General features: G+C 48.0%; 1 protein-coding gene across 5 annotated transcripts in view; it reads right to left on the bottom strand.

Moving 5' to 3' along the window:
- GTF2IRD1 (GTF2I repeat domain containing 1) overlaps positions 1–25,419 on the bottom strand; it is a 231,237-nt gene that overhangs the window by 87,448 nt on the left and 118,370 nt on the right. For all 5 annotated transcript variants that reach the window (XM_027862357.1, XM_027862359.1, XM_027862361.1 and 2 more), the window contains exons 9-14: positions 22,427–22,610; positions 14,990–15,015; positions 12,747–12,861; positions 5,278–5,315; positions 3,604–3,684; positions 2,723–2,812 (exon numbers count right to left, since the gene is read on the bottom strand). In XM_027862357.1, coding sequence (XP_027718158.1) covers positions 2,723–2,812; positions 3,604–3,684; positions 5,278–5,315; positions 12,747–12,861; positions 14,990–15,015; positions 22,427–22,610 — 534 coding nt within the window. The remainder of the gene's footprint in view (positions 1–2,722; positions 2,813–3,603; positions 3,685–5,277; positions 5,316–12,746; positions 12,862–14,989; positions 15,016–22,426; positions 22,611–25,419) is intronic.

The following is a 25,419-nucleotide window of genomic DNA, read 5'->3' as shown; positions in this document are numbered from 1 at the left end:
ACCTGGCCAACATGCTCTGGAGGTCATTTGATTGGACAGCTTTCCTCCCTAAAATGTGCCCAGAACTGAATGCAGGATACGACAGACCAGGGTAGAAGACAGCTAGGCATCTGCTTCTTCCCATGACCTGGGTGCTCACCTTCCTATATCAAAGCCAAGACTGCTTCAGCCTTCTTGATGTCAGCATCAAACTCGGGGCTCAAATGGAGCTTGCGGTCCACTAAGACCCCGGGAGCCTTTTCTGCCAGAAATGCTACCAAGGAGAGGCTGACAAGTGTATTTCTTCAGGTTCCTCCCAGGGTTTTGGGCACACAGGGTACTCAGCCAACAGCTGTGGACTGACTGATTAGGCCAAGTTCCACCTGGGCCAGGGCTGCCGGATTTATTAATGACTCTCATACAGAAACTCTTGTAAGGCACTACACTGAAAAGATGTGCTTAACAAACATCTCAGAAACAATAAATGTGTAAAAAAAAAAAAAAAAAGAAGAAGAGTATCCTAAAATAACAAATGTACAAAAATAGCAAATCTCTTAAAAATAATAAATAATAAAACAAATCTCTTAAAAATGATAAATGTGTAAAAATAATAAATATCTTAAAATAATAAATGTATAAAAATAATAATGGTTGGTTGTTGTCCTTTGTTCTCAAAGAAGACCAAAATGACATCACTATATAAAAAAATAAAACAACAAAGATCTTAACAATATTAATGTATAAAATAACAAATGTCTTAAAAATTATAAATGTATAAAATAAAAATATCTAAAACAATTGAAAAGAAACCTCTTGTTAACTTGAGAAAGTATATAAATCATAATAATGATTGATAATTGCTTGGTACCTTAAAGTTCTTTTTTTTTTTTTTTTTTGCTTTTTGGTGAGGCAATCAGGGTTAAGTGACTTACCCAGGGTCACACAGCTAGTAAGTGTCCAAGACTGGGATTGAACTCGGTGTTCCTGACTCCAGGCCTGGTGCTCTATCTATTGCCCCACTCAACTGGCTATGAAATGATCGACTATGAAAAATCCAGAGAAGTATAGGAAGACTTCTAGGAACTGATGAAAAGTGAAGTGAGTAGAAGCAGCAAAACAGTACCAGCATTAACAACACTGTGGACAGGGGTGGCGGGGGAAAGGAAACGTGAGCACTGGGGAATGAAAATGACCAGGGTTAGCCTGGAGAAGAGTTGAAATTGGACCTCCTTCCTTTCACAGCAGAGGTGGGGTGCCGTGGATATGGAATACTGCATATACTGTCAGACATATTCGATGCCTTAGCTAGTTTTTCTAGCTAGTTTTTTCCTTTTAAAACCTTTGTTACAAATGATGGTTTACCGAGTAGGAGAGGGGAAGAAATATATTCAGAAATCACAAATGGAATCAACGAAATTAAGATAATTTTTTAAAAAGAAGAGACCACAGAAAAACCTAGAATCAAGGTGAATACCCATCTACTAAGGAACAGTTGGACAAACTGAGGCACATGAATATAGAGGAATATTGTTGTGCTGTAAGAAATGAGAAAATGGAGAATTCAGAAAACTCAGAGAGACTTGTTGGAATTCACATGGGATGAAGAAGGTGGGACCAAGGCCCAGAAATGAGTGCAAACAATAAAAATACTCAAAAGCAGCTGGGTCAGCGCTGACGCATCCCTACAAACATTCTCAGGCTGCAGAAGAGATGTTGAAACACACCTCCCTCCTCTTAGTATAGAGGTGGGGGACTACGGGTGTGGAATGCTGTATATGCCACCACACCAGGTCCATTCTGCTGTGCTAGTTGGCTCTAGCAAGCAATAGACTTTCTTCTCTGCTATAAGGGAGGGTTTGTAAGGCAGCAAGATGTGTGAGACTGACAGCTGGCTTTGAGCCTGGAAGACCTGCGTCCAAACTCACTCTCTCTCTCTCACTCACTCACACACACACACACGCTGTGTGACCCTGGGTAAGTCTCTTGACCCTAGGCAACTCTCTAAGCCTGTAAGTTGCAGAGAAGGTGCCAATCAGCATTAGTGGAGGGAATTCCCTCACCTGGGAGTTCCCTATACCAATCCCTGATAAGGGAAGGCTCAGTGGCTGAGGGGGAAGGCAGCCAGTGGTGGCAGTGGTGGATGACGGGGACATGAATGAAAATGATATAAAAATAAAAGACAACAATATAATTTCTTTTTTCAAATATTATAGGAAACAACAAATATATGGGACACTTGGAAACACTCAAAGATATAAACTGAGGCAATGCCAAAGAGACAATTATACCCAATGACCACAGTGAGGCAAAGGGTAAGACTAGACTCCAGCACAGGGGAAGATGAATTTGCGAAATTACAAAGAGTAAGCCCAGCCCCAAAGAAGAGATGAGAGAAAACACCTCCCCCCAAACCTCTGCAGATCTGGGGGCGAAGTGGGGGGCCATGGGTGTGGAGAACGGCATACAGAAAGATTTATTTTGATATATTCATTGGTTTTACTGATTTTTTTCCCCTCTTCTTTTAAAAAATATTCTTTGTTCTAATGGATGGCTCTGGGTTGGGGGAAGAAAGGGGAGGGATACAGGGGGAAATCTGGATGATGTAAAAACAAAAGATTTCAACAAAATCATTTTTTTTTTTAAAAAGTGGATTCCTTCTATCTACCCGAGGAAGGCTGGAGAGTTTGCGGCCCTATCCGGGGGGGGGGGGGGGGGGGGGGTCTGAGCACCCCCTTTTCCTTACCTTCCATTGTCTCCAGGATGTAGTTGGACTCCTCCAAAGGAAGGTGCCCGGTCATAGGGTCGTGCATTTCATCAGAGGTGGGTGAAGGGTCTGTAAATGCCATCCCCCCCACCAAATGACAAGGTGGTCTCTGCTTTCCCTCCTTCTCTCCCCCTCCCCTGCCCAGGGGGCCTGGGATAAAGCAGCCTCCTTGGGGCATTAAGAACAGTCACTCTGCAGGGCATCTGGGAGACATGGAAGTCTGCTAACCCCAGTAAGACGTTCCCTGCCTTTTTCCATCCTGTGCCTCCCCCCACCCCCACAAACCCAGGCCCTTAGGGCAAGCCTGGGGACTAGAGAATTATAGTGATAACCCTGCCCAGAGACAAGGCACAACATAGGAGGGGTCTTTAGGCTCACCTCACCTCCTGACCTCGCCTGGGCTGGGATGACATTTGGGGGCCTATCAAGGACATTATTTCTGACTGCCCCATTTCCCCTTTCTTGGCTCCTTCCTGGATGACACTGTGTATGGTGCCCAGGCCCCTCCTGCTGCCCTGCTTGGGTGGAAGTATCTGATGACCTTGTTTCCACTGAGGCCTGAGGGACAGATGGGGGAGGAGTGCACCCTCTCCCAGGGCTTCCCTATAGGAGCTCAGCCTGGCTGGCCGTTGGATGCTGCAGAGTGAGGAAGCCTTCTGGGGAGCTCGAGGCCAGGGTCCAGAGACTCAAATCTGTACATACATCCTGCCCTCCGGTTAGACTGCACAAGGGCACGCCTCTGCTAAACCTGTACATTCCCTAAGGCTTCGTGGCTGCCAAAATGGACTGGAGACCCAGACGGTAACTTCTGGGTTCTCGCTCCTAGCAGGACCCCGCTCAGCTGACCGTGGCCCCCTTACCTGGGACGGTGACCTGAATGATGTCTAGATCATCTGGCTCAATTTTGATATGCCTCAGTCCGCTCAGCTCCCCTGAGGTCCCTGGAGAAAAGAGGGGACACTCAGGAGGGATGATGTTCTGATGTCCCTGGACGGTGGCAGCTGCCATTAAAGTCTAGGGATCGAGGTGAGGCGGGCCCCGCAGGAGAATCAGGGGGACCCGTCTTTTCAGAGCTGCCTCCCAGCTGGGGAATCTCCCCCTTTGCCAAAGGCTGCTCTGTATCATTTCTGAGGTTCTGGCCAGCACCAAATCTATTCTTCTATGATGGATTATTGGAAGGGACCTCAGAGGTCATTTTGCAGATGAGGAAACTGAGGCCCGGAGAGAAATGACTTGCCCAAGGTCACACACGTAGTACGGTCAGAGGAGGGGTCATCTGATGCTAAATTCACCCTTCCCCTCCTGCTTCACACAGTCTCTCGCAGCTCAGGGCCAGAGCTCTCTCTACTAAGGCACACGGGGGTCAGCGGGAGCCTTAAGCCTTCACTTTAGAATCACAGGTCAGGACCGTTAGAGGTCAGTCATTTAGTGTGGCCACGTCATGGAAGGGAGGGAGGAGGAATTTCAGACATCACTGGAGGAGATTCTGGGGGCAGGATCTTAGACATAGCGCTCAAAGGTACCTCAGAAGCCATCCATGTAGTACAATCCTCTCCTTTTACACCTGAGGAAACCGAGGCCTGGAAAGGCCAAATTACCTGCCCAATGTCCCAAAGGTAGTCCTAAAGGTAGAACTGGAACCCATGTCCTCCTGCTCCAGAACCAGATGCCCTCTCCATGGTACCCTGGTCTCTGCCTCTTACTACCCTCCCAATTATACCACACGAGTGAAGCCCCAACTGGCAAGGCTGGCCCTGGTCCCCAAAGCTTGGGCATACAAGAGCTTCGAGCCAGCTCACAAATGACTGCTGATGCAGAGTTATGGCTGCTGGCCTTTCTTTTACTCCAACCACAGCTCTGTGTGCCCGTCCACTGGGTCGCCTTTGGGAGGAGGCGCTGAAAGTCAGCTCAGAGCTAACCTGAAAGTCTCCTCCTAAATCAAGCAGCTCACTGGGCTTAGAGTCAGGAAGACTTATTAGCTTCGTGACCCTGGGCAAGTCCCTTAGCCTCTCTTTGCCTCAGTTTCCTCATCTGTAAAATGGGACAGAGAAATTGGACCCAGGGGGGCCCTTACAGTCCTTTTCCAAAGGAAATCTACGATCAGTCCTGAGATTTTAAGAGATCCCGCTTGGGGTGAGAGTGGGGAAGGGGTATGTGTGTGGGGGGCTGGCTCTGGAGCTTTTGAGCCTCTTGGGGGTGATCTGAACTAACTTGGAACACCTCTGCCCTGCTCAGGATTCTTCCCCAGACTATGCCATGGCTGGGGGCTGGGAATGTGTCCCAAAAGTAGACAGAATGACAAAGTAGCAGATTCCATATTGAGAGGGCAATAGCTCTGGGTGAGGAGGCTCTGGATGGGGGCGTTCCATGTCAGGCCATTGAAAGGAGAGTCTGCCTAGGGAGGGCAGGTCCTGTCATCCTCGTGATGGCGCTGGAGCTATGGTGCTCCCTGAGGATGCTGGCCCAGGCCACGCCTCCTTCTCCTTTCCATCCCCAGCCCACCCAGACACCAAGGGGACGTCCCAGCTCCGTACCTGGCTCACAGTCTTCGGCTATGCCGCATTTGTCCAACCTGAGGAACAGAAATGAAGAGCACAGCGATGATGACGGGTCGTGGCAGGAGTCGTCGGCAGCACAAACTCTCTAGCCACAAAAACCTGGCTTCAACACCCTTCTCTAACTTTAGCTCATACTCTAGCAGGCTGGTCTCCTCACTGCCCTCCACACGTGTCATGCTCATTCCCACCTCCAGGCCTTTGCTCAGGCTGTTCCCCCCTCCATACCTCCCATTTCCCTCCTTTTTCTTTGCTCGCTGAATCTTGCTGGGGCTGGAGCTGGAGCCTCATAAGACTGAGATCAAGAAAGAACCTTAGGGGTCACTGAATCTAATCCCTTCATGTTACAGATTAGCTAAGACTGATACAGCATTTTAAGTTTAGCCAAGCATTTTGAATATAATTGATCCTTGCAACAACACTGTGAGATAATAATAACATTAGCATTCATAGAACACTTTTAAGGTTTGCAAAGAGTTTTAAAGTATTATTTCACTTGAGTTTCATTGTTACCCCCATTTCACTGAGCATGAGAGAACACTAGGGACTTGTCCAGGGTCACACAGCTTAGAAGGGACAGAGGCAGATTTCAAACTGTTCTCCCCGATTCCAGGCCCAGTGCTCTAACCGCTACACCATACTGGGCAACGGAGGCCCAGAAGAAAGAAGAGCGTCCAAGGTCACACAAGGAGTCCCACTTCCTATGGGAGCCTTCTACAACAGCTCCATCCGACACTGACCACTTTCTTCATAGACTTTGTTATCAAGCGGTGGACCTTGAGTCAGGAAGATCTGAGTTCAAATCACCTTCACACACTTACTAGCTGTACGACCCTGGGCAAGTCATTTAACTTCTGTCTGCTTCAGTTTCTTCATCAGTAAAAATGGGGATAACGATAGCACCTACCTCCCAGGGTTGTTGTAAGGATCTAAACAGATGATGTTTGCAGAGCCCTTTGCAAATAGAAATACTAGTTATTATAATTATTAATATGATCTTGTGACCATAAGTCCACAGAACAGGCTTATCACTACAGTCTGGAGAGTGGGACTGACCTCACTCAACCAGACTATAAACTTTTTGAAAACTAGAATTATTTTAAAATGTTTTGTATGCTAGTCTCTCCACTCAACGCAAATCTACATATTTATTGTTGTTGTTCAATTGTTTCAGTCACGTCTGACTCTCTGTGACCCCATTCAGGGTTTTCTTGGGAGAGATAGTGGAGTGGTTTGCCATTTCCTCCTCCAGCTCATTTGACAGATAAGGAAACTGAGGCAAACAGGGTGAAGTGACTTACCCAGGGTCACACAGCTAGTAAGTGCCTGAGGTCACATTTGAACTCAGGTCCTCCTGACTCTAGGACCAATGCTCTATCCACTGAGCCACCTAGCTGCCCCACTCTGATCTTAATGTACCTTAGCATTGCATTAGTTTTTTGGTTGTGAAGTCGTACTGCTGACAAAACTCATAGAAATTTTTACACAAACTATTACTTAGTCATGTCTGCTCTATCTTGTAAGAGAGATTTTGGGGGGGTGGGGCTAGGCAATAGGGTTAAATGACTTGCCCAGGGTCACGCAGCTAGTAAGTGTTATGTGTCTGAGGCCGGATTTGAACTCAGGTCCTCCTGACTCCAGGTCCAGTGCTCTATCCAATGTGCCACCTAGCCACCCCTGAGATATTTTTTTTCGTTTTTTTTTTTTTCCTTTTAGGCAATTGGGGTTAAGTGACTTGCCCAGGGTCACACAGCTAGTAAGTGTCAAGTGTTTGGTCTGAGGCCGGATTTGAACTCAGGTCCTCCTGACTTCAGGGCCGGTGCTCTATCCACTGCGCCACCTAGCTGCCCCTGAGATATTTTTTTTTAAACCTAAGTATAGTAATTAAAATTATCTCTGTAAAATTTCATCTTATTAGATGAAACCTGCTGAAATCTTTGGGATCCCAACTGTTGCTGACCCCTTTAGTTAGTTTAGTTATCCCTTCCAGCTGTTTCATATGCAAAGAATCCCTTTTATGTCTTTAATCAAGTTATGGATAAAAACTTAGAAGAGATTGGGGCCAGGAACAGAGCCCTGTAGCTCATCACTAAAGACTTCCCTCAAAGTCGATATCAACCAATTTGTCATGAACAAATGCCATGAACTGTTGAGTTCCTTGAGGGCAGGGGCCGTCTTTTACCTTTTTCTTTTTCTTTTTTTTTTTTTGTAACCCCATGGCTTAGCACAATGCCGGCTACAAATGAATGCTTATTGACTGACTTTTTCTGTTTAGTCCCAGAGAGTGGAACCAGAGCCAAGAGCTGGAAGTCTCCGGGATGCCGATTTCAGCTCAATACAAAGATGACCCTTCTCATGTCAAATGAAATCTTTGGGATCCCAACTGTTGCTGACCCCTTTAGTTAGTTTAGTTATCCCTTCCAGCTGTTTCATATGCAAAGAATCCCTTTTATGTCTTTAATGAAGTTATTGATAAAAACTTAGAAGAGATTGGGGCCGGGAACAGAGCCCTGTAGCTCATCACTAAAGACTTCCCTCAAAGTCGATATCAACCAATTTGTCAATAGCTTTGGGTACAGCCACACAAGAAGCTCTGAAATAGACAACACTGATTGATCGAGGCACCTTGTCACAATAGAAGAACGGGTTAGTCTGGCATGAGGCGGCCGTGCTACCTTCCCTGCCTCAGTGCTCACAAGATCTAGGGATGAGATCCACCGTCTTTGAATTCTGCTTGGAATTGGTGTTGGCACCATCAGGCCATTGAACGGAGGCATCTTCCTGCTCTTTTAGAGGATCGAGGCAACAGCCTCTCTCAGTCTCTGGCCTTCTCCTTGTCCTCCATCTTCCTGCCTTCCCCCAGCCCTCTACGCCATCTTTGGTAGAATTCTTCTAAGCCAGGAAATCTGACCTTAGTCAAGGCAGCCGTGTGCTTCTCTGCTATCTCCTCCCCGATCTCGGGCTTTTGTTTCCTCTTCCCTATTTTTGTTCTAATCTTTCCAGTCTGAAGAACATTTTCCTTGACAGGGCAGATGGGAGTTGAGAAGGGCTGCTAATTTTGTTGGCCATAGCTTTGTCTAATTCATCTTGAGCAGCAGACATTCCCTGCCTTGTTATTCCTACCTTGGAAATAGGCTTAGCCTAAAAAAAAAAAAATCTATTTGGGGTACTTATCATGTTTATCTCCTTTTCCATCTTAGAATTCCTAATATTACTGTTAAAAAAAAACTACAATTTTATTCTAAATTTAACTAATATCAAAAAAGAAATTTCCATTTACAAAATAGAACAGAAAGAAAGGATCATGTAGGAAACAGAGTCCATATTACATACAACCTGCTTTCTAAAAAAGCATATGATAGAGGCAGCTAGGTGGTACAGTAGATATAGAGCACTGGGCCTGGAGTCAGTTTTCCTGAGTATAAATCTGGCCTCAGACACTTACTAGCTGTGTGACCCTGGGCAAGTCACTTAACTCTGTCTCAGTTTCCTCATCTGTAAAAAGAGCTGGAGAAGAAAACGGCAAACCATTCGAGTATCTTTGCCAAGAAAACCCCAAATGGGGTCATGAAGAGTTGGACGTGACTGAAATGACTGATATAGGGACTTAATCATTGTCTTGGAAGAAGACAGGTCCCCACCAAAATCCCACCTCCTACAGGAAGCCTTTTGCAACCTCTCTTAATGCTAGGGCCTTTTCTGTTGATTCTCTCCAGTTTATCCTGTCTATATTTTGCTTGCATGTTTTCTCCCCAGTAGACTGTTGAGTTCCTCGAGGGCAGGGGCCGTCTTTTACCTTTTTCTTTTTCTTTTTTTTTTTTTGTAACCCCAGGGCTTAGCACAATGCCGGCTACAAATGAATGCTTATTGACTGACTTTTTCTGTTTAGTCCCAGAGAGTGGAACCAGAGCCAAGAGCTGGAAGTCTCCGGGATGCCGATTTCAGCTCAATACAAAGATGACCCTTCTCACGTATTTTATCTCATACGTTATCTCAACCGAAGAAAATGTCACACCACTAAGCTTCCTCGGTGAAATTCACAACAGCGTGAAAGAGGCCACTTTAACCGATTTAATTAGCAAGGGCCCAAAATCAGCAGCTAGGAAAATAAAGTAGATGCCCAAATGAGATTCAATATGTAAAGAGCTTTGACAGCTTTAAAGTTCTGTGTGGATATTGCTTGTAATAGATAACACTTTAAAGTTTGCATAGTGCTTTACAAATATGATCCCATTTTATCCTCATAACAACCCTGAGAAGTAGGTGCTACTACCATCCCTGTTTTATGATAATAATAATATTTATAAAATACCTACCATGTGCCAGGCACTGTGCTAAACACTTTACAATTATAACCTCACTCAATCCTCATAACAACCTGGGAAGTAGGTACTATTATCACCCCCATTTTATAATAATAACAATAACATTTATATAGTACCTACTCTGTACCAGTCACTGTGTTAAGCGCTTTACAATTATTATCTCATTTGATCCTCAAAAGGGAGGTAGCTATTATTATCCCCATTTTACAGATGAGGAAAGTAAGGCAAACAAAGGGTAAGTGACTTGCGCAGGGTCACACAGCTACTAAATGTCTACAGCCAGATTTGAACTTAAAAACTTCTTGATTCCAGCTACAGGGCTCTACCTACTATGCTACCTAGCTATAGTTATCACTAATAATAATCAATATTAGTCCTATTGATAAAGAAAACCATCAGGAACTATCTATGCAGAAATTGTGGGTATTTTTGATGAAAACATGAAAATGGAACAGGCAGGCTTTTGCTGACGGGTTTTTTTTGTTTTTTTTTTTTGCTGCAGATCACATAATTATGGTCTTGCAGCTGACTGACGTGAATAGCGAACACAAGATCCCTCTGTGGCTGTTGTTTATTGATTTTCAGAAAGCATTTGGCCAAGTACAAAAAAAATGCAGTCTTCAAGAAGTCTCTCCTCAGGCAAGGTGTCAAAAATTAGACATGATTCCGTGGCAGAAGTAACTACCAAAATAACTTTGTGCGTGAAGCAACACCGGGAGGTGTGAAACAGAAAGTTTTATGTTTATCGCAGGTTCTCACCAGCATCATGAAGATATCCTGGGTAAAGCCCAAACAAAAGAAAATGCTCCTAATTAATGTTCAGGCTCTCTAATACTCCTATTTACAGAAGTTATTGCCATAAGTTCATTGAGCCCTAGAACACAGAGGAAGCCTCCTCAGTGAAATTCACAACAATGTGAAAGAGATTGGTTTAACCATTCACAATAAGAAAACAAAGTGGATGAAAATCACACATAGATTATGACATACAGCTGACGGGGAAGATATCATCAATATGTCACGTCATATGATGAAGGAGCTGGGAATGTTTAGCCCGGAGAACAGAAGACCAGGGGTGTGTGGGTGTGGCAGATGCCTTCAAGTTTTTGAAGGGAGGGCTTAGACCTTTTCTGCTTAGACCCCAAGGGGGTCTAAGAACAACAGGTGAATGTTTCAGAGTATCAGATTTCTGTTTGCTATAAAGAAAAATTTCCTGTCATTTTATTAACAATTAGTACTATCCAAAGGTAGACTGAGCTGCCTCTAGACGTGATGACTTCTTCCTCATCAGCGTCTCCCAGAAGAGCCCGCATCAACATTTGTTAGGGTTCCATTGGTAGAAGGATTAGGTTGGATGGTCTCTGAGGCCTCATCTAACATAGAGATTCTCTGTTTATCTTGGACACACAGAATTTGAAGTATCTGAAGGCCTGTCATGGGAAAGAGGGATGAGACTCACTTAACCTCTTTGGCTCCAGAAGGCAGAACCAGGAGCAATGGGTAAAGGGAAGCACTCTAGTGCAGTGAGAGGAGCACTGGCTCTGGAGTCCAGGGACCTGGGTTCAAATCCCACAACCAACACTCACCGTCTGTGGGACCTGGAGCAGCGCTCAACCTCTCTGGCCCCATTTTCCTTATCTCTACAATGAGGGGGCTGGACTAGATGATTTCCGAGGTCCCTGCCAAATTATGATCTTATAACCCTCCCTGGACCTCAGTTTCCTCAACTGTAAAATGAGCGGGTTGGACCAGACGGCCTGGGGTCCTTTCTAGCTCTTGAGCTGGGATACGGAGTTAAAGGAGAGAAGACTGAGTTTTGACTTTCGCTTACATGTCGACGTCCCATCAGATACACTGGCTTCCCAGGCTCCCGACCTTCTCCACTCCCATGATGCCTGTACTCCCCTCATTCCAGCCACATCCGCCATCTCATCATCCTCGTCAGTATTCCATCCCTCACAATCCCTAACTCTGAAATGGGGTCAGTCTCCAACTGCCCCATAACCTCTCTTCTTCCCCCCCTCCCCCGCCCCTTGTTCCTCCTAAACCCGCTGTCCGCCCTCCTTGAAGCCATCCACTCAGTGCTTTCCCGGGACGCCTATCGCCCCTGCTCTGTCCTCACTTTTTTCCCCCTCAAAATCTAGTTTTGCTTTACATTGTCCCCTCCCTTGAAATCCCTTAACCTCATTGGCTTTTCCCACTGACTTCTAGGCTTTTTCCAAACCCAGTCTTGAATTGTTACCACCACTCACCTTCTCTGCTGCCACACGGACTGGATCCATCACCAGTTTGTGATTCAGACTCAGTAGGGGCCTCCCTGATCTATGCAGAAGAGATTCTGCCCTGGTCATCTCTTGGTACACTCCCCAGGGGGCCATTTCAACTATCATTTACACTACTTTCTGCCTGTCCCTCTCACTGGCCAATCTTGTCTCACAACAGACGGTTCTCCATCATGGGATCTCTCCCCTAATTGCATGCTTCAAACCACTTCAAAAGTAGCAGCCTCCATCCTCTCATCCTTTGCCCTAGTCCCCAGATTCTCCCCAAAAAGAGGCTGTGGCCATCTTTGGTCCTCGGCTCTGCATTTCATAATCCTCTCTGCCCTTTCCGCCAGACAAGGAGGAAGAGGTTACATAGATCAGTTAGCGTGAGTGGCGCTAACTGGCCCCACAAGTTCCTTCTAGTTTTGCCAATCAAGGGGTGTGTGTGTGTGTGTGTATGTATATGTGTGTGCATATGTGTCTGTGTATGTGCATGTGTATGCGTGTATATGTGTGTATGTGTGTGCATGTGTGTATGCATGTATATGTATGTGTGTATGCGTGTATGTATGTGTGCGTGTATGCGTGTGTGTGTGTGTGTGTGTGTGTGTGTGTGTGTGTGCGCACGTGTGTGTGTATCTTTGTGATGTACTGGGGGCCAAAGTGCATAGCCAGATTTGGCCACAAGACTATTGATCAATTGTCCGCGGACCAAGCCTCGATCCTAGCCAGACGCCTTCACTTCAATGGATGTCTATTCTCAAGACCCCCAAGGCCCAGGACTCAGATCCACAGTCCCATCAAAGCTAGAGGGAGAAGGGAAGAAGAGAACGTGCAGGCCAGGGGCCACTGAACTTACCTGGCTTGTGACGTCCCTGCCAGATCGAGGACGACCATCCGCGGGGCTTCTGCTGAGGGGTCCTCGGATGGACTGGCTGGTTCCAGCTTGGTTGGGTCTTTGGTAAATTTGCTTCCTGGCAACAGGGTGAGGAGAGAGAAAATAAGATGTGAAACCTCAGCTAGCTCTGCTCTGTCCAGTTGAGAATACTCCTCGGGTCCTGCCTCTCCCCATCTGGGTCAAGGCTGGAGTGATGAATTGTGAGCAAGGAGGTTGGGCGGCCACCTTCAGAGGATGCCCCAAGGGCAGTTGGAGGGAGGACTTTGGTGCCTTAAACCATTGACCTCCAGACCCTGTTCTTGTACAAGATGATTAGCCCACCTTGACAACTGTAGTGTTGTGTGTATATATATTGGGGGAGAGGAGGGTTTCTGAGCCAGAAACAAATGCCCCTCAACCCTACTCCTTCCTCACATTTCTTGCCAACTCTCCATATGGGTGTGGTAGGGGGAGCATTCCCAGGGCCAGTCCTCTGGGAGAATCCATTCCTTCTATTAAAGATCCATTGAGGGTGGCAGGGGAACCCAAGCCCTTGCATTGAAGGAGATGGCTGTCTGGAGCAGACAAATGATGAATGGTCTGACGGCAGGCTTGTATGTATGTCCTTGAAGGCATGACTTGAGGCTCTGGCCAAGTAAAGCACACAGTAGCTGCTCAATGATCACTGAATCTGATTCATCTGAACCTCTCCTAGGAGCAGCCTAGCCTCATTCTGCACTTTTCAAGGGCCCCTGGGACCCACAAGAAAAGGGGGGATAATAACAATGATAATAATAATGCTAGGAAATAGACCTTTGATTTCACTGGTATGAGGAACTCACTGGACAAGGATATGCCCTCTCTAAATGCAAATGATTGGCCCCTTCTCTTAGAGAACTATTCTGAGCACTTCGAGATGAAGTGACTTGTCCAGGGTCACACAGCTAGTGAATCTTGAATCTGGGCCTTCCTGACTTCAAGGCTAGACCGCTAACCATTACGCTACACAGCCTCCTGTATGTAGTTTCAAGGTAAATTTTAGGAAATTAATCGGGTTGTTGGTTTGGTTGTTGAAGGAGGCTCTGGGAACCTTCCTACTTTCTTTAGCTCCTATTTCTATACCTTTAATTGGGTTAAATTCCTAAAAATTACCCTAAAAATTATTAAAATTAAAATTCCTAAAAATTACCCTAAAAAAATTACTCCTAAAAAATACGAGAGGCTGTGTAATATAATGGTTAGAAGGATCAGACTAGTGATTTCAATGGTATAGGGAACTTTCCGGACAAGGAAATTCCCTGTGCCAAGGCAGGCCGCCATCTTCTCTAGTCTGAGACTAGGGGTGCCAGAGCACTGGGGAGTTTTGCCTTGCCCAGCCAATGTGGATTATAGGCAGGACTTGGGCCCAGGTCTTCCTGGTTCAGTGACCAACTCTATCTGTGTTATTCGGGCTACCTTTCAATGATAACAACAATTGCTAACATTTACAAAGCACTCCAAGGTCTGCAAAGCATTTTTCATACAGCTCACTTTGACCCTGCAAACAACTCGGTGAGGTGGGTGCTATTATCATCTCCATTTTACAGATTAGGAAACTGAGGCTGAGACAGGTAAAGTGACTTGTCTGGGGTCAGTCAGATTCTGAGGCAGCATTTAAACTCAGGTCTTCCAGACTCCAATTCCAATACTCTCTCTTCCGTGCGGCCTAGCTGAATGCGGCCCTGGCTTGTTACTAAAGGCTTGGTGTTTCTCCTCAACCAGGTGCAGAAACAGGAGGTGAAGGCAAAGGGAAGGTTCCCAGAGGGAAAGGGAACAGGCCTTCTTCAACCACACCCAAAACAAGCTCTTCCCTATGCCCACCGCTTCAATGAAATGCAAAAGCACCTACTATGGCCCAAGTGCTGTGCCACAGGCCGGGGGTCAAAAGACAAAAAGGAGAACTTGCGTCTGCACTCAAGGAGCTTACATCAAGGTCCTTCCACACTGTCCCTCACCCAGCCCTCTAGCTCGGGCTCTGTGGTGCTTGCATAATACGGGAACTTAGAAACGCAGAGCCAAGCCGAGAACCCCATGCCCCTCCCCTGCAACTCGAGGGGAAAAGGTACCTTTCCCAGGCCCCTTAGAGACCCCCCCACCCGCCCAAGGAGAGGCCCTGTCCTGAGCCCCGGCCACAGCAAAGGCTTGTGTTCCAGCTTAGCTTTAGAGCACGAGGTGCCAACACGTACCTGTGAAGATTCTCTCGTCAAACATCCTGGGGAGAGAAAAGAAAGAAGGTGACTCCTGTGAGTGCGTCTAGGAACTCGGGATTCTCTCTCTCTCTCCCTCTCTCCTCTCCCCCTTCTCTCTCTGTCTGTCTCTCTCTGTCTCCCTGTCCTCTCCCTTGCTTCTCTCTATCTCTGTCTTTGTCTGGCTCTCTCACACATACCTTATCTCTCCATCTCTTTCTCTCTTTTCTTTCTTTCTCTCCCTCCCTCTGTCTCTTGTCTCTGTCTCTCTCCCCCTCTCCTCTCTTCTTTTCTGTCTCTCTCTCTCCCTCTCCTCTTCCCTCCCTTTCCCTCTGCCTCACTGTGTCTCCTCTGTCTCCCTCTCTTCTCCCTACCCTTCTCTCCGTCTGTCTCTCTCTCACACATAGACCTCTCATGTCTCCATCTCTCTTTCTCCCTCCCCCACCCTTACACACACACACACACACACACACACACACACACACACACACACACACATACACACACAGAGTCTCCTTTAAGGGGTAAAGACCACGCAGTTTGGCCAACTTTCCCTTCTTGGCCCGCCTGTTCCAGAGCTTCTTTCTCTCTTTAATCCACACTTGGGCCACACACGCACACATATGCTCCCTCATCTCCATGAGTGGAGGGCGAGGGGTCCCCCACATCACCCAGATGAACAGGTGATCCAGAATAATCTATATGTGGTTTGGTAATGCATTTGGAGACTCAGCTGGGGAAACGAGTGTCACTGGCATTTTTTGGGGGGGATTAATAGATTTATAACATTTTATAATCTGTTAAAAAAGCCAAACGACTCTCCCCTGGATCCAGGGCTCAAAAAGAAGGAAAAAAGGATGACAGAAAGTCCCTGTTTAGATATTGCTTATTGTCCTTTGCAGCAAATGCGTTAAGGAGATAATGTAACTATTTGTTATCCCCTGATGAGGAAACTGGGACACAGGTCACCTGGTCCATGTTGTTTAGTCATTCTTCAGTCACGTCCGACTCTTGATGACCCCATTTGGAGGGGTTTTCTTGGCAGAGAGACTGGAGCAGTTTACCATTTCCTTCTCTAGCTCATTTGACAGATGAGGAAACTGAGGCAGACAGGGTTAGGTGACTTACCCAGGGTCACACAGCTAGTATGTGTCTGAGGCCAGATCTGAACTCAAGAAGACGAGTCTTCCTGACTCCAGGCCCGGCGCCCTGCGCACTGTGGCACCCCTTAGCTGCCCCTACACTGATCCACATGTGTCAGATATGAATCTGGGTCTTACACCTCCACTACAGAGCTGTGGTGGCGGGGTGGGGTTCCTTTCAGGTACAGTTTGGAGTAGGCAGCCACTGAGGCGCGTTCCAGCTCTGAAATTCTATCATTTGCTAAAGTAGCAGAGGCATGATTGGAACTCAGGTCCTCCCCTTCCAAGTGTAATGCCCTCCCGACCAGCTCACCATGACGACTGACCCTTGCAAGCTCCCAGCGTGCAGCAGGAATTCTATGTCCCTGCATAGCGCCCTGGTATACACAAAGTGCTTAATAAATGCTTGCTGACCGATGTTGGTCTCCTTTCTAGCCCTGCCTGGCCCAGGACCAGGCACACAGCAGAGCTTATGGTCAAGACGTGTTGACCGTAACTGAAATAACCTAAGCAGGACCCACGTGGCAGGCAGGAGAGAAGGACGAGGAAGGGGAAAAGAAAGACGAGCGTGGCTCAGCGAAGGCCTCACTGGGGCTGGAGGGGATGCTAGGAAGAGGAGCAAGGGACAGGATTCCCAGGGCTGGGCCCTCGGGGAGGAGGGCGGCCAGGGGGCCAGGGACGGAGTGGAAAAGGTTCAGGCTGCAGAGACGCGGTCCAGGGTGAGGGCGCACCTGCATCATCCCAAGAGACATTTCTGAAGTTCTTTAAGCTTTACAAAACACCTGACACCTATGACCTCACATGAGCTTGACAACCCTGGGAGGCAGGCAGAACGAGAGTGCTGGCTTCAAACCTTGGACGTGCTGTGTGACCCTGGGCTAGTCACCTAACCCTGTTTGCCTCAGTTTCCTCATCTGTAAAATGAGCTAGAGAAGGAAATGGCAAACCCCTCCAGTATCTTTGCCAAGAACATTAATTAGCTGTGTGACCTTGGACAAGTCACCTAACCCTGTTTGCCTCAGTTTCCTTATCTGTAAAATGAGCTGGAGAAGGAAATGGCAAACCCCTCCAGTATCTTTGCCAAGAACATTAATTAGCTGTGTGGCCCTGGGCTAGTCACCTAACTCTGTTTGCCTCAGTTTCCTCATCTGTAAAATGAGCTGGAGAAGGAAATGGCAAACCATTCCAGTATCTTTGCCAAGAACATTAATTAGCTGTGTGACCTTGGACAAGTCACCTAACCTGTTTGCCTCAGTTTCCTCATCTGTAAAATGAGCTGGAGTAGGAAAAGGCAAAACCCTCCAGTATCTTTGCCAAGAAAACCCCAAATGGAGTCACGGAGAGTCAGACATGACTGAAACGACCGAACAACAAAGATGGGGCTGGTGACAGTATCTCAGTCACAGAGCTGTAGTGAAGATCAACGGAGTTGTAGGTTAGCCTCACTTAACCTCTCCAGGCCTCAGTTTCCCCACCTGTAAAATGAAAACAACGATGTCTGCAGCACTTAGTTCTCAGGGTAGTTGTGAAGCTCAAATAAGGTACGTGCTTTGACACTCGAAGACTCTGTGACTTCGTCAGAACAGGCGCCCCTTCCCCAGCTTTGTGCATAGCCTTCACGAGCTGCTGGGCTGAAAAACCACCTCCCTGGGGCGAGCCCCGCTGACCTTAGACTGGGTAGCAGGGTCAGGAATACTGAGCTGGAACAGACCCACGGTTTTACAGATAAAGAAAGTGAGGCCCAGAAACGCGAAGCGACTCGTCCAGCCACACAGCTAGTAAGCACCAGGGGTGGGATTTGAACTCGGGTCTTCCTTTCTCTGACCATCCCAACGTGCTGCCTGGGCCTTCGGTGGAGGGCACATAACCTGCTGCTAGGTCCACGTGCCCCACCCAGCAGGGCACACAAGAGTTACTCCCCATTGGAATCTCTCAGAGGCATCGGAGGGGGACCATTTGTAAAGTGCACAGGACATAGTCGGCGCTTAATAAATGCTCATTCCTTCTCCTTAGATGTGAAGGCGTTTCCTCACGGGGAGATTCCTACACCGATGAAGTCACGGCTTCTGTCCGAAAGCACATCGTTTCATCACCAGGACCTCCACAGTCCTAACATAGAGCTTTGTACGCGGCAGACGTTGTTAAAATGGTTTTTTTGATTCCCTGGCTGGTTGTGAGCAGAGTATCTACAGAGTTCTCATGAAAAGGTTGGAAGCGACCTCAGGGGCCATTAAATATAACCCTCCCACTTTACAGATGAGGAAACAGAGGCTCAGGGAGATACAAGGACTGACCCAAAGTCAGCAAGGTGCTAAATGACCGAGGCAGGATTTGAACCCGGGGTCTTTGGCCATAGAACTGTTTTTACTGTACAGTTAAGAGGCCAATCGCCCTCTAAAGCTCTGGTCACTGACCTTGGAGCTCTGGGAGGCTTCAGACGCCGCTCCAAAAGGACGAGCAAAATCAATCATAGTATACAAACATTTAAAGAGCGGAGGAGGAAAAGGTGGCTTTGATCATCCCGCACAGGCCGCCCCATCTGCTTGCACGGCAGGCCTCCCCTCCTCCCACCTGGGGGCCCAGGTGCCTCTTTGTTCCCCGACAACATCCATCTGTGGCCACTCGATTAAACAGGAAAGCGCCACCCAGGAAGAGACTCAGAAGAGAGTTCTGAGAATGCTGCTGGACTCCCTGCCCCCAGGACCCCGATGGCCTTTCTATTATTTATATGCTGATTAATTTATCAATAGGCACTGGGGAGGGGGGGAATTCCCATAATACCCAGCTCACGGCCCCCCTTCTGCTGCGTCACAGAGGGAAATGGGAGCAGAGAGGGAAGGCCGACCCAGAACAGGGCTGGGGGGCGGAGGAGAGGAGGCGGGCTGGGAGACTGGGGATGCTTCACACCTGGGAGGTGAGGAAGGGCGCTGGATGCATGGCTGGGGCGGATGACTGATCCCAGGCTCGTGGATTTAGAGCCAGAAGGAAGCTTAGGCTCTCGAATCATTTTACAGATGAGGAAACTGAGGCCCAGAGAGGGGAAGGGATTTGCCCAGGGTCACAAAGCTAGGAGGGACTTGAACCCAGGTCTTTGAGACACCAAGTCCATCATTCCATCCCCCACACCATGCATGGAATTCATTCTCCTGCCTCCAAGCAGGATGAGACCTAACTTGAAAGGCAGTGTGGGGCAACGGAGCATTGAATTTGGAGTCAAAGGATCCGGGTTCAAGTCTTGGCTTAGCCACTAACTAGCAGCGTGACCTTGGGCAAGTCACCTACCCATCCCGAGCCTTGGTTTCCGCATCCATAAAACGAAAGCGTCGGTCCAAATCACTTCTAAAGGTCCCTTCTTGCTCTGTCTATCCATGCCTGTGACTGTGACCTTGGGTAAATCATTTCATCTCAGACTGAAGCAGCCTCGAGGTCCTTCCAGACTAGGTCTATGAGTCTACGCTCACAACCTCTACAGGCCTCAGCCCACCAGCCTGGAGGAGGGGGGGGGGGCTAGCATGTGGGGTCTCAAAGGGCCCTTTCTATAGGACCTTGTCACAGACCGAGAGTACCATCCTGACCTCGTAAATGGCTCTAAGGTTCAAAAGCAATTGATCAATTAACAATTAATAGCGATTGATTAAGTGCCTACTGTGTGCCAGAGGCTGGGTTGGGTGCTGGGGATGCAGAAAGAATGACCAACTTCTGCTCTCCAAGAGAGGGAAATGTCACGTATACATGTAAGTATAAATGGAAGAAATAAGAACAAAGAACATAAAATCCTTAGGGACTTTTCTTGTTTGGCTGTTCATTAAGTCTAACTGAAATCTTTCTAGTTACAGAAGAGTCCGGGGTAATCTTTTCTATTGCCCGGGATGACACAGAGAATTCCCAGCCTCCAGGAAACCCGAAGGCCCTTGTTGAGAGCCTGAGAAAGACCTTGCGGGGACGGGGGGGTCCTGTAGACCCCAAATGAACTCTTCGTCCTCCCCTCCACCCTGACTGGCCCCATTGCTGCAGAGGGCAATGCCATTCTCCTTCTGGCCCCCAACCTGGGAGTCGTCCTGGCTGCCTCACTGTCTCACTCCCCCAGGGCCCCCAGTATCTAAGCGGCTGCCCAGGCCCGCTGATTTTACCTTCATGATATCTCTTGAATAGTTTCCTGTCCCTGTCAACGCCCTGGTGCCGGCCCCCTCGCCTCACACCTGGATTATTTCAATTGCTGCTGAGGGGTCTACCTGTCTCAGGTCTCTCCCCATTCCAAGCTTTCTCCACTCAGCTGCCAAACAAACTTTCTTAAAATATCTGGCCTGTCACATTCTCCCGCCACGCCATCCCTCACTCAATGACCCTCAATGGCTCCCAGTCACCTCCAGGATCAAGTATAAAATCCTCTGCTCAACATTCAAAGCCCTTTATAAACAGGCTCCCCTCACCTTTCTGGTCTTCTACTTTGCTCCCTTCCATGCACGCCCGGTAACTCCGGCCTCCTGGCTGTTCCTCGAACAAGAAACTCCCATCTCCCGAGTCGGTTCCAAAAGCTCGTACCTGGAGCGAGCTTGCTCTCCACCTCCACCTCCTGCCTTGTCTGGCTTTCTCTGAGTCTCAGCTCCAATCCCGCCTTCTGTAGAAGGCTCTCCTTCCATCCCCTGAGACTACCTCTAATTTACCCTGCACATATCCCGTGTATACACAGCGGTCTGCTTCATGTCTCCTCCATCACACTGGGAGCCCCTTGAGGGCAAAGACTGTAATCTGCCATTTTTTGGTATCAATTGGTGTTTAATAAATGCACAATGGTCTGAAAGGCTAAAGACCTGGATTCTACTTTTGGTTTTCCCACTCACCAGCCATTTGACTTTAAGCAAGTCCCTTCCCTCAGCCCCTTCTTTACCTCAGTTTCCGTAACGTGAAAATAAGTAAAATGAGTCTTTTCTTACCCCATCCCCTAATACTCTACTTATTTTGCATATATCCTGTATTGACTTAACTGGGAATACATCTCTCCTGCTAGAATGTAAGCAGGGGTTGTCTCACTTTCATATTTGTATCTGCAGTGGATGGCATATAGTAGGTATTTAATAAATGCTTGTTAGTTGATTGACTGATTGAAAAGGTTAGCTTAAATCAGAGGTTCTTAACCTTTTTAGTGTGACAGAACTCTTTGGCAGTCTGGTGATGTCTACGGACTCCTTCTCAGAATAAGGCTTTTAGATGCAGAAAATAAAACACACAGGATGACAAAGGAAATCAGTTATGTTGAAATGCTGTTCTATTTTTAAGAACAAGTTTAAGAACCCCGGGTCGAGACCCTCTGACCTAGATAATTACCGAGGTCTTTTCACTGACGTCTTTCGGTCGTCCATGAGTTTTCCTAACCTGTCTGAGGTGGGGGAAAACTAGGTTTTGGGACCTGTGTCTCTAAGGGTCGAAGGATGGCTGGGCAGAAACGACGACCAAGGGCCCTTAGGACCTAGTCAGCTCCAAGGCCTCCCGAGCTGGGTCTAGAAGCCCAGGCCCGCCGGAGGCACATGTGGTGTCAAGGCCTTCCTGCGGGGTATTACGTGAGGGCTATGATGGGGGTTCTCCCCAAAGTAGGGGGGCAGTGTGGCATGGGGGAAAGCCCTTTGGAGCTCGGGAGGAGAAGGTCCTAGACATCGAGGATGCTTACCATCCGTGTGACCTTGGGCAGGGCACGTCTATTCCCCAGCCTCAGTCTCCTCACCGGCCAAATGTGGGTGGTTAGAATAGAATCTCTGAGGTCTCTAGATCTGTGATCCTATAACCTCAGAGACTGGCCTTCCACGATGCCGGGAATCTGTTAAGCCCCAGCTACATACGGGACACTGTGCTAACTGGTGGGACTACATCAGGGTCTAGAAGACTTCACGGTCTCCCAGAGACCTCCATTACAGCATCAGTAGCCGGGCCGGTCCTTGGATACCACTCATGGGGCCTATCACCAGCTCATCAGTGAAGCCAGACTCTGATATCGTAGCCTTAGAGAATCCAGGCCACTTCATGATGTCGCAGAGTGAGAGCTGGCAGAGACCTCAGAGAACACCTAGTCTGACATCCCCATTTTGCAGAGGAGAAAATTGAGGCCCAGAGAGAGGACCAGATTCATCTAAAGTCACACAGGTAGTAAATAGCCAAACCAAGATTCAGACCTAGGTCCTTTGATGCCAAATTCAGCGCTCTTCCCGCTGTACCACGACATTGCCTTCCATGCCACAATGAGCTAATCCTCTGCCCTGGGCTCCCCACTCCAGCCCCATGGGATCCCTGACGCGCTCTGTACCTTTTGATAACAAAATGGATGCTGTGTCTCTCCTCCAGAATCCGCTTCAGCTTGGGAACGCCGTAAGTGCAAGGCCGCTTGAAAGGGATTTTGTCCGGGATGCCGACGATCTCCACAGCCTCAGGGTCGCAAGCAATCTTCCTGTAGGGGACGGGCACCATGTGGTCCAAGCCCAGGGCTTCCGCTGAAAGAGGAACAGGAATCAATCAATCCAAAAGCACCGGGAAGCACCTCCCGTGGGCCAGCTACTGGGTGAGCGCAGAACAGATACAGAGATGAAAACTAAATCGTGCCTGCCCTCAAGCAGCTTACAGTCTATTGAAGGTTCAAAGTTTCGTGGACCAGGTGGGTGGGCTCCCAGTAGCAGGGATACTGAGTCACCCTGCTAAGATGTATTTTCCAACAGAAAATTCCAGTGCCTAGATGGAGGGCCTGGGTGCCCACAAGCAGTCAGAACACGCCCGAAGTGCCCCAATCCCACCTGTGACTACCTACCAAGGACCCAGTTTCGGTTACCACCCATCCTGACACCTGTAATCAAGGCTCAGGAACATAACTGAACAAATGATTAGCCCCGAGGATGGAAGCCTAACAGGGGCCTGAATTCATTAATTCGCTCCTTGTTTCTCCCCAGCTAGGACGTTAACAAGGAGGGAGCCAATCGGCGCTGCGCACGCTGTCGCTGCTGGATTCCTCCGCTCAGAACTCTTCAGGCAGGATTGAGGACGTGTCCCCGAGGATGGCAGCAGGCCCCAGCTAGGACTGATCAAGATGAGAGCGCCTTCGCCTCCCCAGCCTGGGCCGGAATGTTCTGGAGGGAAAAAAGGGCCCCTTCCACTCTGGGGACCCCAAGGGCCTCATTAGCCATGCAGAGCTTCCTGCTCCAACTTGCCCCAAGGCTCCTCAAATGAAATCGGGGACAGGAGAGTGACACCCACATTTGCATGTGACATGCATCCATTTGCATACACAGACACAGACCCCAGGGGCCGTTCTTGGGCATTTTCAGGTAAGCCCGGTCTTGAGGCCGGACCTCTGTGTTAGGAGCTGAAGGTCACTGCCAGAGTGGACGAGCCCTTCCTGTGGTCCCTCTCCACAGAGTGAGCCTACCGTGTGCTTTGGGGAAAGAGCCAGCTCTCAGTGATCCAGCAGGGGCTCTTAATCTGGGGGCTGTGAGCCTTTAAAAATTTTATATACATATATATATATATATATATATATATATACACACACACACACACACCCATATATGTTACATACACATTAATTTACATATATGTAACTTATTATATATGATATTATTGTTGTTTTTCAGTTGTGTCCTAATCTTCATGACCCCATTTGGTGTTTTCTTGGCAGAGATCCTGGAGTGGTTTGCCATTTCCTTCTCCAGCTCATTTGACAGATGAAGAAACAGGGTTAAGTGACTTGCCCAGGGTCACACAGCTAGTAAGTGTCTGAAGCCAGATTTGAACTCAGGAAGACTCATCTTTCTGACTCGAGGCCCGATGCTCTCTCCACTGCGCCATCTAGCTGTCCCATACGTGATATTTTATGTGTGTACATGTATATATGCACATGTATACACACATATATGTGTATACACACACACACACACATATATATCCACACAGCTGATTTCAGTAGACAAGATAACTGGTTTCCTTTGTAACTCTATGCGTTTTATGCATTTAAACCATTCTGAGAAGCAGTCTGTAGGTTTCAGCAGACTGATAAAGGACTGGGGATTCCCCCGAAAGGTTAAGAAGCCTCACTCTAGAGAAATCCATAAGAGTCCAGTGAGGACTAGGGGAGAATGAGGAGATCACTCCCAACGATGAAAAGAACACAGCAGTTACGAAATCCTCTAAAATCATTTATTTTGGCTTTGGAAGGTGATTTTTATTCTGAAATTTTAAAAAATGGACCTGGTGTATCTCGTGCAAAGCACCAGTCTAGGAGCCCTCCTTCGTATCTACCTACTCTGTCTCTCTGTCTCTCCCTCTCCATTTGCCCAACCCTCATTCTGCTGTTCAGCCGGCTCACACGCTCTCTGTGGAGTGTGCAAAGGGAATTCTGCACTTTGGCGCAAGAATACACAGAGGTGGCAGTAATGAAGGCAAAGGTTGGAAACCTCAGAGCAGTACTCGATTCTTTCCTCTTCCTCTGCCAGCTCTTTCACTGAGATATTAAGAATCCACCTGTTGCGCCGCAGCCTGGGCTCTCAGTACCTCCCAAAGGCGCCTGCATCCATTCATTCCATCACTCACACTGCTGCTAGATCGTGCCTCGGGGGCTCCTGTGTTGACGGTGAAGGACCAGTGAAGCGCTATGGGAGAAGCCAGAATCTAGGAGCCGAGACTCGAATCTTGGCTCTGGAACTTACAAACCGTGAGATTCTAGGCTAGTCGTGTCACTTTTCTGGGCCTACTCAGTTTGCTCATCCCTGAAGGAGGGACGATGGCCATCCTTGGATTGCCGACCACACAATGGGCTGTCGTAAGGATGGTGCTTTATAAACCTTAATCCTGCAGTGCATCGACGAAGCTGTGACCTCATCAGCGCAGTCGCTCCCTCCGATGGTCTGGATTGCGTCCTGGCCACATGCCTGCCATCCTGAGGGACACGTCCATGTCCTCGTCAGGGCATCCCAGCCACCTACTCAGGGGTCTCCATTAGGCATTACCTGCATGCCAAAGGAGGACATGGTCTATAGTCATAACCTATAGCTAATCCATGAGCTCCTCCAGCTCCATCGATGGTGTCCTCCTTTTCCTGTCCATCCATCTATCTCACTGAGCTCCTGCAGGACATTTCTGGGTAAAATTATTTGCTGATGATGGGGGCAACCTTTCTATTCTGCCCACATTGCTCCACTGACCCTTGGTTGACCAGTAACTTCAATTCTTCAGCAACTATGGCCACAATTTGTAGCTGTATCACACTTCCAGAAGAATATTTTCATTTAAAAAAAGATGCCTTCATTTTAAGGA

Source organism: Vombatus ursinus, unplaced genomic scaffold (assembly GCF_900497805.2).
Source record: "Vombatus ursinus unplaced genomic scaffold, bare-nosed wombat genome assembly UNPS02014768.1, whole genome shotgun sequence".
Lineage (NCBI taxonomy): Eukaryota > Metazoa > Chordata > Mammalia > Diprotodontia > Vombatidae > Vombatus > Vombatus ursinus.
This window is presented reverse-complemented; position numbering and strand designations above follow the sequence as displayed.